Here is a 12,598-nt window from a genome sequence, read left to right on the forward strand (position 1 = left end):
TGATTCAGATTACATAGGTATCAGGATATATCAGGATATATAGATACATAAAAAGTCATAGTTTAGGCTATATTGATATCAGGTTATATAGATATATTAGGTTATATTGATATCTTATAACTCAAGCTATATAAGCACCTTGTAACTTTGATCTAAGTTACATAGGCATCAATTTGCACAATTCTTCTCCTTGAAGTACTTGCCACAACATAAAGCACATCAGTACTTAGCAAAGTAATCCAAATCTCTTTTTTCCCTTGTAAATGTAATGAATGGTGTTCATTACAAGAATTGTTTTTAATGGCTCCCTTCTGGAAGACCTGGAGTGCTTCGTCTTGCATCCTTGATGTTTCCAATAAAAAAAAGTATCTTTGGTGGGTGGGACAAGAAGATTAAATGTGGCAATAACTGTATTGAAGAATGAGTTTTATACCTGAGGGGCTCTGTTTTGCACTGAGATAAACAGGCAAAAATCTCATCGGCTGCAAAGGTCAGTATCTGAGTATCAGAGGTCAGAACTGACTGTGCCATCTGGAAATAAGAATATTGCACTGCTCCCTGTAAAGCTATTTGAAGAGTAAATTACTTACAAGTAAGTGGAAATACAAATGTTAATAAGATTTTAATGACGTTTGAGTGCATTGTTAGTGAAGACCTTTTTGAAAATATGTATTTTCTGGGGGTGAAGAAATTGCTGGTGAGTAAGCTTGCTATTTAGTAATCTGAAATGCTTGAAAATTGCTTCAAGTGACTGTGTATGTTAGCAGTACCTTACATTTTCTAGGGAAAAAAAAAGAGATCTCTTTTAAGATCCTTGAGAAAAGCAGCTGGATTTTTCAGATTTTAAATACATAAACTGGACACCTGAAAACAACAAGGTACTGGAGAAGTAACCTATTTTCTGCAACTGCAGTGGTTGTTTGGTTGGTTTTTTTTTTATTTTTATGAGACATATTTATTTCCTACTGGTAGTTTTTTGGAAAGCCGTTTTTTACAAAATTTCAAAGTTTGTAACATGGGGCATTTGAAATACTTCTAAATAATTTTTAATGAATCTATAAATGTGACATTAATAATTTTTTAAAAGATCTCTTGGATTCCTTATAATATTATTACTAAGATTGATTACTTTTCCCCTTCTCTCTGTTGTTCTTGGCCTTAATGTTTCCACCTCAGTATTTCTATTGTGCAATATACAAGTACTTGTTATATAAGGATAAGTTTGGAGAAAGATTGAATTTTGTAGAAGGTCACAGCAGAAAACCCATGTTCTTGCTCTTGTCAACAGATATCTAAAAATAAAAATCTTAATTGGCAGGCTGTTTTTCCATATGCTATGAAATTTTAAAACTTTTTCTCTTCTCATCTGCACCAAACCTATGGTATGAAGACTGTCCTCATTATCTTCAAAAGGTCCTGTTTGTGCCTTTTTGTACCCAGGGGAAGGTTCATAGGAGAGGCAGAAATGAAGATGCCTGGAGCCATTGCTGTGCAGATTATGCACCAAATGCTGCTTCACCAATATCTTTCTCTGGTGGAGTGTGCAAGGCAGGAAACCGTGAACCAAGTGAAGTGAAAAAAAGATCTGATCTGTCAGCTGGAGCTTTAGCAGTTGTTCTCTCCTAGCCTGAGCTAGGGGTCTGTCCTAGCCCACAGAAACGTGAATTGTGGCTATGAACAAATGCAGATGGCTTTAAAAGGGTTTGCAGTCTGCACAGAAACTGGGGATAGATTGAGTCTGCTGAGGGAGGACAAGGAATCAGTGAGTGGAGCGGGAGTGGTGTGGCACTTGGCTCGTGAAGAGCTCAAGCATTGCTGGGGCTGGGGTTGGGGCTGGCAGCTGAGAATGGGCCTAAAGCAACACAGATATTGAAGGAGAGATTCAAAGATTCACGGCGGAGTGGTGAGGTTTTTGTATGAATATTTCTCATCAGGATCATTGATGTTGGTCTGTTTCATAGAGCTTTCACAGCAAGGCATGGCAGTAGGCCTGCTCAAAATTAGGAGTTGCTGTATTGGTTTGTTAATGAGGGGTGTGGAAAGGTCAGGCCAGGAGGAACCTTGCAAGAAAATCTGCTTATTTGGTAGAGCGGAGCAGCCCAGAGACTGAAGGGCAGGGCACTGTCTTTGAGAGTTAATGGAGTGTTGGTGATGTACACCAAACACTCATAGGACCCTAAAAATGGCCTTGAGTGCTCTGTGCTGAGTGTCAGCTCTGCATTTCATGACACAGGCTTCTCTTCTCAGAGACAGAACTTAGTCTGGAGAAGGTGACAAGCCTGACTTTTATAGAAGGATTGGAGTAGCTCTACCCTGTCAGTGTGGCACAGAGCCACAGCATGTTGGAGCCTATCCCGCCTCAGCCTGCCAGAGGTCCTCAAAGTGCATGCTTGTAATGTATTCAGTCTGTTAATTTTATTTTTCATGGTGTGTGGTGGTGGTTAAATTTCAGCTGAGGTGGATCAGTGAGAGCAGATTGTTCCAAAGGTAAAAGGCCACCCAAGAGCTGCTGAGCAGCTCCACAGGGTTAAACTGAGGGACGATAAGCTGAAGTTTGACCTCCTTCAGGCAGCAGTTCAAGTGTCCGGAGTGTATTTGTGAGAGAAGACCCAGTCTGCTCTGAGCACCTGCAGCTGAAGGAAGAGGGAAGGCTGGTCAAGGGGCTGGGAAGTCTGACCTGTTTTGACCACACTCAGCACCCCAGCTGCCTGCTGGGACACTTCTGTGACTCCATGAGCATCTTTCTGCAGTGATAAGAGTTGAATTCGCAAGCAGCACTGGTCACACATGGGACATACTTGTCAGGAGAAGTTTAAGAACTGAGGTAGCTACACAGAAAAGTTGTATTTATTTGGTTAGATGCACTATGAGCATGATGGTGTTATTGCCATTGATACAAAGGCTGAGCAATCCTTAATTAATTACAATTAATTAACCATCCTTAATTTCCCCTTATTTGTTTTCTTTTTTTTTTTCCTTGAGCTTTCAAGTAAGGGCAGGTTAAGCAATGGTGTTGAGGTGCACATTAGCTTGGTGATTAATTGTCATTTATTAACTTGCACTTGGAGCAGAGAGACAGGGTGGATAGAAACTCAGAGTCGTTCCATAAGGCTCTTTACTTTTAAAGGCAAAGTCCATATGGTTAGTATTTCTTATCAGAGAATCAGGCATGTCTGGTGTGAAAGGATTTGTGACTTGGACAGGCAAGGAGCTTATCTTCAGAGAGAAAGGCATGGCTTTTTTACCTAGGGGCGGCTAACAAGCGTCAGTTGTCCTGAGATAAAATGTAAGGACAAGAGACTTTAGTTTTAATGCTATAGAAATTTGCCAAGTCAGCTAGATAGGAAGGTAGGATTTAATTTACTGTGTTTACACTGTGATAAATCCACAATGTTGGTCTCTGATATGTTTTTTTTTCTCTAGGAATGACTGATATTTATTACTTAAGACCAAACTGTGTCTTCTTTTTTAGAATATGGAGACAAATTCAGATATATAGGACCCTGAAGCTCTTCCTGAAGTACAAAGAAGTTGCTATTTTTTAATATAAGGAAGAACTTCGCTACACTGTTACAGCAGTAGTTTAGAAAAAGATTACTGAAAATGATTATGTCCAGTCTTTGTCTACAAAAAGTAGGGATAACTCTGAAGTTGAATCAGATACTACTCATGTAATCAACAGATAATTTGAATCAGTTTGTGGCTTTTGATTTGGTATATTTGACTGTAAGGGTGACCTGTAACTTCAATGACATCATTGCAACCTGTGTCCTTTTTAAACTGAATTCTTTACTAGGTCAGTGGTCGCTTTTGCCAGCGACTTAATGAGGTCAAACTGAGACCTAGAGGTTTCAGCTTGTTGGTTTCTTCTTTTGTAGATGCAGCTATACTTAAGATGAAAGATCCTTTTGGAAGCCTTAGCAATATACCTTTGGCAGGGTGAACCACAAACCAGTAATGTCAAACTATAAAAATGGTAAGCTTTCAGTCAAAGAGGCAGCAAGATAGAAACAAATAGTTTCTATGGTCTTCATTAAACATTTGGACTTGCCAGTTTACTTCACAAACTGTGACTGCCATAATTCTACATTGTCCTTTCCCAGCTGCAATTAAGGTCATAGATACCAGAGTAAATATTAATTAAAACAAAAAAGCAGAATAGCGAAGGGAAACAGCAATAGTACTGTCAAGCTGTAAGAATTTACTCAGGGAGAAAGGCACTCTTGAAAAATTCTTTAAGTGGTGGTTCTAGGAAGACATGTGCCATGAATTTTGTGGACTTGATTGTTGAAAGTTGAATTAAAGGTGTGTGTGAAGAGGATTATTAGAACTTGGATTCATTTTTTCCCTTTTAAGAATGACTCCCATGCTGTTCCAGACTGGGAGATACATAGAGCAGAAATATTAAACTGAAAATATATTCCAGCTACTAAAAGTAATTTTTAATATCTTGGTTTGCCTGTTGACAGCGGTGTGCTTTGATACTTCGACACAATTCATGCTGCCTTCACACATATTAATACATCCTGTATCTTAAGACATTAACTGAAAATTTCTTTTTGATTTATGCTTGTAGCCGTCGGTCTGGACAATATACAATGAACCATGACCATTCCAAGAAGATCCCCGATGGAGCATCATTTGACCGCTCAGGATCCCAGGACTCCTTGGATGAACTGTCTATGGATGACTACTGGAAAGAACTTGAAAACATCCATGAAACCAGAGGAAATAACCACGAGGAACGAGTAGCACTTGTAGTGAAAGAGCCAGATGGTAATGAAATCTGTTCTGTCAATGTTCGTCAGTTTGCTGATTTAGGGATTTTTCTTCAAGTCTTATTTCAAGAGATGGCACCCACCTAATACAGATCAGAAAAGGAGGTCACTTTGCTGAACATCTGCTTTGAAAATTTTGTTGCCTCTGATGCATATCACCAGAAACAGGCAATGCCCTGAAAGAGTTTTGTCAGAAACAAGGAAAAGGCTGGTTTTCCTTTGAGTGGTATTTGCAGAATATCAAGTGTATCAAGAATAGCATCACCTTTCTGATGAAAGGTGCCTGTACTTGCAAATCACAACTGAACTATTTGCAGTTTACTGTTGAACTAACTTACCCTTTCACTCTTTGTGTATGTTGTTTGTTATTGTAGCTATTGTGGATAGAAACCTCACGCTTTAGAAGACAAGCCAATGATTAACCGGTTTAAGTTTAGTGAGTAACTTTCTATGCTTGTAACTATTGTGATTGTTCAGTTGTACTATTTTTGTTTCTCAGAAGCATAAATTATGGGCCACTCCTTGGGCATGGTCTTAGAGGCTGGGCAGTTTTGGTTTTTGTTTTTGCTTTTATGTCCTCTCAGATAAAAGAGGAGTAATGTCCTTAATTCCAGTTTTCTCTTAAAAATTATTTTTTAACAATGCAGTAGCTGCCTCTCTCCCAGTTCTTATGAGACTCACAGTCTCAGTAAACTAAAATGGTGAATTTTGCATTTTGGTATGGTCTCCACATGAGTGAGAAGAATGTGCTCCATGAGCTTTCACAGGGATTTGCATTTCTGCCTCCCTAAGCACTTTGAAACGTCACTGCTCTGAGGAGCATAACAATGTGGCCCCTGGAGAAAGCAGCAAGGCTCTCAACCCTTGTGACCAGGGAGCTTTCTGACAGAGCCATGGGGCTTTCTGCAGAGCAGCAGAGCCCATCATTCTGCAGTACATGAATGATCCTCTTCTCTTACCTCAGCTCACTGATGTGGCTGTGCCTTTAGGCTCTGCACCCCCAGCCCCACCATTCCCATTGGGTTTGTATGTAGCCTTCCTCTCCCCGGTTACTGCAGCTGACTCTGGCCTGAGCCCTGAGTGAGTCAGCACAGTTGAATCATCAGGTCAAGCACATGTTGCTGTGCCCCACACCTTGCCTAACATGCAGCACTTCTCTTGGGCATGAGTAATCCTGAGCTCTTGGGGTGGCTGATGGACCTGCCTGAAACTCAGCCAGGGAAAGGCAAGGCAGGGGAGAGAGCTTGCTCACAGCTGCTCTAGAGCATGGATGTAGCCTTTCTTTCCAGCCCTGATAACAAAACCTGAGAGTTTCATCAGAGGCTCAGGATGTGGCTGCACAGCTGTAGCAAAATTCATACTTAAACCTTGGTGTCTGTTTTCTGGATGCTGTTAATATTAAGGCGCCCACTTGGATGTGCTCTGGGCACAGTGGTAAAATGCAATCAATAGTGAAGTTGACATGCAAGCTTTGGAGTATTTTTAGATATCTGATAAATGGAAATACTGCTTGAACATTTGAGAGAATTGTTGGCATTCAGCACAACCTTACCTGCTACAGACAGAACTTAATGCTTTATAGAAAATATAATTAAGGAGATACAGATTTCAGGAGTAGAAGTTTTGCCATCAGTGACAATATTTAATAGTCTTCTCTTCTTTCATGTGCAGTGATCTGTCAATAAAGGATACCTTATCAGCTCTAAGACTAAAGCAAAAATTGTTCTGTGGGCTGTCAGCAGGCTGGAGATCATGTCATAAGAACTGATGACAAAATAGCATTAAGGTGACTTGTGTAGGCTGGTTTGTCCTTCATTAAATTGAGCTAGTGGAAGGCTGTAGGATTAATGTATCAAGAAAAGTGGGCAGAACCATGTCAGTAAGAGAGCTAAAAAGATTGAGTATTGAACTAAAAACCAGTGAAGCAGCAATGATCTGGCTTTCAGGCTCCCCATGCACATTTTTATTTAGGTACATTTATAAAATGGTATATGATTTTAATGGAAGTGCTGTAGATTATTATGAAGATTGCCACGTAGCAATCTGTATTGGATTAACCATTTAAAAAGCTTTTATATCATATATTAAACCTTTTGAGGCTCTTTAGAAACAATCGCTTTTTTCCAAGTCAGGACAGTGTAAGTAATTCTTAATTGTGTATTCCCTTGGTACTTTTCTGTGAATTGTATTAACTGTGTTATGTCATTAAAATCCAATGTGCTTGGCAGCATTCAAAAGCCAATGTTTATGCCTTTTTCTCTTCAAATTGCTCAGAGGGAGAACTGGAAGAAGAATGGCTGAAGGAGGCAGGTTTGTCAAACCTGTTTGGAGAGAGCTCTGGCGACTCCCTGGAAAGCATGGTGTTCTTATCCACACTGACTCGAACCCAGAAAGCTGCAGTGGAAAAGCGAGTAGAGACTGTCACACAAACCATGAGGAAAAAAAACAAACAGCACCAGATTCCTGATGTCAGAGATATCTTCAGGCTACAAAATGACTCAAAGGGAAACGTGAGTTCCTGTCGGTTGTTCTGTTTGATTCTGGCAGAAGAAAGAGGGGGAGAGCAGGATGTCAAAGAAACTCATCACAACAATCATCCAAAGAGCTACCACAAGCCTACTTTTACCTTTGACTGGTTACCTCTTACTTACTGGTGCTTTTGTTTATTTGTTTATTTGCTTGTTTATTAAAAAAAGGAAAAAATGGGGCATTAGCCTAACCTCCTTGGTTTGGCTAGGTCTTTATGCCTATCAGCTGGGGGTGTAAACCCCATACTAACTCCCAGGGCCTGTCCGTGTTAAACTGTGTATGGGAAATTGCTCTGACAGGCCTTGAAAGGATCCCAGTTTCCTGTCATGGGATATTGAAGAGAATTCCTTTCCCAAATACAGGAAAAGGGAAGGAGGGAAATGGAAACTATGATTAGAATTCCTTTTCCTTGGAGAGGGGTGTGTGTCCTCTCTGCTCCCTGAGAGCACTGAGATCTTCAGCCATAAGAATGAGACCTTATGGCATGACTGGTTTACCTGACCTCAACTCTGTCCCTTGTTCTCACTGCTGGCACTGCTTTTTAGTGCAGTGGTTGTGGTGATGGAAAGCACAGTGAATTTTGAAGGGATTTAATTTCCTCCTTCCCTCAACAGCTTCCTCTCCTTCAGCAACTCCCTCTAAACTCACTTGAAGTGTAGTGGGGGAAGTGGTATATTCTGGAGTCACAACTTCCCTTTCACTGTTCTGCTTTGCCTGTGGTTGCAGAAGAGATATTACTTCCCTAAAAGCTCTCTGGGGTCTGGTTTGTAATTGACTCTACCTAAAAATTACAAGATCTAATAGCAGAGCAATTTAGGTAAAATATCATGTAGCTTAAAGCAGTATAATTTCTCTTTTCTTCTTCTATTTCAGTAAGGCACAAGAAATACTTATGTTCCTGTATGTAAGCTACATACTGTAATGTTTGAAAATCCTATATCACAGTGTTTGATAGATTTTTTGCTTCTCTTAAACTACATGTTTTGATATTGAAGACACCACTGAGAAGACAAATGACTTCAGGCATTTAAGATGTCTAAAACAAATGGCTGTTTTTAAATACAGAAATATTGGGGGGAAAAATCCTTCTAACTTGTCTCCTTGACAGAAATAAAGTAATAGAAATATAGGTCCTCAAACTTGTACTTCATTCCTTTCTCCAAAGGAAGATAATTGTTCAGAAATCATTGCTTATGGTTATTCACCAAATCTGTCACCGAAAGCCTGTAGTGAAGTGGCTTCCACTACCTCCCTAGGTAACTTGTCTCACTGCTTTGTTACTCACCCATCATTAGAAAGCTTTTTATATAACAAAAGAGGACTGAAGCCACCTGCAGCTGCATGAAGTCATTTCTGTTTTATAATAGCCTCTGAGGATCCTGTAGCCTCCCTTCATCAGGGGAAAGCAGGAGGAAAGGTAAAACAATAGTGTTGATGTTTTTCATCAACACAACAATGGTGTTAACGTTTGTCTTAAATTTCCTGCCATATTCCCAGAGAGAAGCTAGACATTTGTTACATTAACAGCTTCCCAGTCTGCTGCTACTGCTTTGTGAGACAGAGATAGTTTTCTGGGCAGTCGTGCTAACTTCTTCCTCCTCTCAAGATACCTGATTAAAAATATATATAAAACAAGTGAAAATACAGATTGTGCCAGTAGGATAAATCTTTAAAACTTGCATTTGTCTTCTCAGTAAGTATGGAGTTATAAATTGCGTGAGTAAAATGCAATTAGAAATACAGTGTGCTAAACATTCATTGTTAATTTGAGGTGCCAAAAAGTGAAAATGATATGTGGGTAAAAAGATATATGAGTCTATGTATACCCACATATATGGGCATAGATTTGCTACATGTTCTGAAATATTTTGTCTATATTTGGTGTCATCCAGGTTAAAAAGTGTCACATCTTGAGACTGGGTAGGGCAGCATTACAGAAAGGAGAGGATGGTTCATATCCTTTCCTGTTCTTCATCTCTTTGAAGTGTCCTGGATTTGCTGTTGGAAATCTAAGCTGTAAGCTGTAAGATATTAACCTCAACCTGCCCTGCAAAAGGGATGGGATTGCTTTCTAGGGGAGACAACCATTAAGCTTTTTCAAGAGAAAGAAATTTGGTCGGAGTCAGTCAAAATATCTCCTCCAGATTCCCTTTCCATATCCTTTCCAGTGAAAACTACAGCTTCATGTCAGACTGCATTTTCTTACTCTTTGCCACTCTGGAAAATAAAGTCATTCACCCATGTAGCCTTCTAGGAAGAAGAGAAATTTACTTAATTACTTCTTTTTTAATTACCTAAATTTCAGATCCCCTTAGACTTTGGCAAGGGGTTTTCTGATGGAACACAGAGATGTGCTTTTGCATACACCTGAATTGCAGGAGTATGTGTTTTAGTCCTGGACAGAGTCAAAGGAGTTTCAACAGCCATACACTAGGTTTTTATAGGCATGCATATTTATTGTTCCTTTCTTAGGTCTGTGATGGAAGTGAACCTTCGACTGTGAGAACAAGTGAAAACAAAAATGAAACACACGATGGAACAAAAGGTAATGTCAAATTACTCTCTATTTTATTTTTCTTTTGGTTTGTAGGTGTTCAACTACACAGGATAGTACATGGGTCCATATTTTAATTAACTTTTCAAAATAATAAAATTAAATTATAATGAGAAGCCTGTTCGGGACTGCACTGTTGGTGTGTAAAATTTTACAATTTGCACTAAAAATGTGCCTGCAGGTCTTGTCCTTCAAGCCACTTGAGAAACCCTGTTTATTATCAGGGATCAGCTGATAATCAAGCTATCTGGGAGAAGCCTTCTCTCGTAGCTTATGCTCAGGTTGCTTTTGATCCTTAATTTATCACTTCTGGCCTGTCTCTGCTGTACAGTACAGGAAGTGAAGGTCTATGCATAAACTCATCAGTGCATACGAAAGAATAAAACCAAATGGATTATAAGCAAAAAAATGAGAACTGGCCAGACTCCAGCATCAAAAAAAATGTGATTACTGGCTATATACCTGTAGCTCAAATTAAAGGAAAAACAGTGCTGAAAGAAAAAAGCTTGTTTACCTTTTCAAGGAAAATGGAAATGAAACAGTGTTCTGTGTACCTAGGTTTTGTTCAGCGGCATGTGATCACAGTACCCATGGAAGACTTTCCTCTCAGGGTCCTTAGCTGACTCCATAGTTCTGTTTTGAGAGTACAAATTCTGATGAAAGACTTTGACAGAGCTTTCTGCTGTTCTGGTCCAATAGTAAAAGGCTGGCTGTCCTGCATCATGTTAGGTTTCTTCAAAATAAGGGTTGCGCTGTGTCTGTTACACCACCCTACCCACCCCTGTAGAGATCAGTTTTTTTACTGGCAGCTATTTAAGTTTTAAGATGCTGCACTGTTATTCTGCTTTGTTTATTTGTTGGGATTTTTGCTTCTTCTGGAGGACTGGATACCACATAGATGTTACACCGAACCCTATACCCACACTAAGCAGGCAGATCAAGTTACCTATTGCAAATTAGTAAGCTGTAATTAAGCCACCAAATAAAGTTCTGCTTCAGTTCTAGAATACTGACCAGTAGCATTTTGGAAAAATTGTTACTTTAGAAGTAGGCTTGGAAGACAGCAATGGACAATACAGAATGTGCATGGCACTTGAAGTTGGAGACATGAATATAAACCACAATAACACTGAATCTGTGTGTTTCCAGAAGCGTGTGTTTCCCTCTCGCCCTCTCAGCAAACCTCACTCCAATAAGAACAGTAAAAAAAATGGGAGGACTGCCAGGGTGCTGGTTCAGCACAAGGGAAGGAAGAGATGCATGGTGCTTGTGTCAATAAACTTTACAGTAGGATTCAGAGCTGGAAAATTACCAAGCAATTATTACAGAGTTTTTATCACATCTGGTTCTTTTTTTTCCCTGTGGCCCTGATGAACCCTTGAGAAATGGGAAGTTTTGAAAGGCAAATCCCATATGCTAGCTCTCCTCAGCACAGATTGTGATGTGGATGGCAAATGCAGTCTGATACACTCCTGCTCTAATCAACATGCTACAATGGGCTCTGCTCCCAAGATTGGAGCAGGAAGGAAAAATCAGTTCAATCTGCAGTCAAACCATGGAAGTTTGGTGGTGTTAAAAGCATGCACCTGGTTCAGGGCTTGATCTTTCCTCCAGAATGATGAGCAAATATGTGTTATACAAACAGTGAATGAATTTGAGGCAAAAAGTAAACAGTGCCTGATAGTTCAGAGATACTAAATATTTATGAAATCCAAATCCAAGGACATCCTTTTAAAATGGAAACCTTCTTTGACCCAGAAGTAGTCCCAGTTTTACCTGAAAAAATATGAACATCATCTTAGACATCATAAAAAAGAGCCTAAACTGAGACATCTTAAAATTGTTATGGTAAAAAATTCTTATTTGCCATACTTCAAAAGTGATGACTGTTCCTAATGGGATATTTGAATGCTGCATTCCCAAGTGCTTTTGCCAGACTGAAGTTGTGAGTGCTTTGCCCTTAAGCACACCTGGGCTATGTGAACCTGTTCTCGTTTCTTACCAGTCCAACATACCTTGTTTCTTGACTAAATAATATATGCAAACTCAAAGAATAAGAAGTGCCTTTGCTTCTTGTAGGTAAGGAGTGTATCTACAGGAAACAAAAAGAAAATTCAGAGTCCTGTATTAAGCTCTCAAAAGGCATTATCATTTTAACAATGCATAACTCTCACTAAAGGCCTGCAAAGCTAGCATTATGTTCAATAGATACAAAAGAAAAGAAGCAATTTTCTTTGGAGTCGTTTGAAAAGGAGTAAATAACTGTGTTGCTTGAGACCTCTCAAGAAATAAAAAGGAAATAATAAAACATATGAATAGCTAAATACTTATTAGCTTAAATAGCGGAGCAGCAAAAGTCAGTTTACTGTGACTGCAGTTGTGTCTCTCAACTCAGGATTAGCTACAGGGGAGGAATAATAGATAAAACCTCTGCAGCTTCAAGGCATAACAATCTAGAGAATGGGTGAATTGTGTGTACTGTGTGTAATACATGGGTAAAGAGCAGTAATGAAGAACTGCACATGCAGGGTAAAGAGCAGTAATGTTTGCTTCTTGGTAGGGAAAAAATGTGAAATCTGGTGGTTTTTAATTAAAGAGTTTGGTTTTGCTTTTCATTTTACATGATAAATGAGAATCCTATAGCCAAAGTAATACTGTCAGTGAAATGATTACAAGTTTTTTTTTTTTTATTTTCAATTTATAACCATCTATGAACTAGCATTTTTGGAAAATGCTT

General features: G+C 39.3%; 1 protein-coding gene across 6 annotated transcripts in view; it reads left to right on the forward strand.

Annotated features, from left to right (window-relative positions):
• The window catches only part of ARHGAP18 (Rho GTPase activating protein 18), a 94,321-nt gene that overhangs the window by 52,602 nt on the left and 29,121 nt on the right, over nt 1-12,598 (forward strand). For 3 of the 6 annotated variants that reach the window (XM_083856141.1, XM_083856140.1, XM_083856143.1), the window contains exons 2-4: nt 4,577-4,776; nt 7,053-7,288; nt 9,780-9,852. In XM_083856141.1, the coding sequence (XP_083712267.1) occupies nt 4,577-4,776; nt 7,053-7,288; nt 9,780-9,852 (509 nt within the window). Of the gene's footprint in view, nt 1-447; nt 593-3,173; nt 3,287-3,878; nt 3,977-4,576; nt 4,777-7,052; nt 7,289-9,779; nt 9,853-12,598 lie in introns of those variants that run through there. The other 3 variants (XM_083856142.1, XM_083856144.1, XM_083856145.1) reach the window with 3 other exon arrangements.

Source organism: Zosterops lateralis (assembly GCF_965231275.1).
Source record: "Zosterops lateralis genome assembly, chromosome: 3".
Lineage (NCBI taxonomy): Eukaryota > Metazoa > Chordata > Aves > Passeriformes > Zosteropidae > Zosterops > Zosterops lateralis.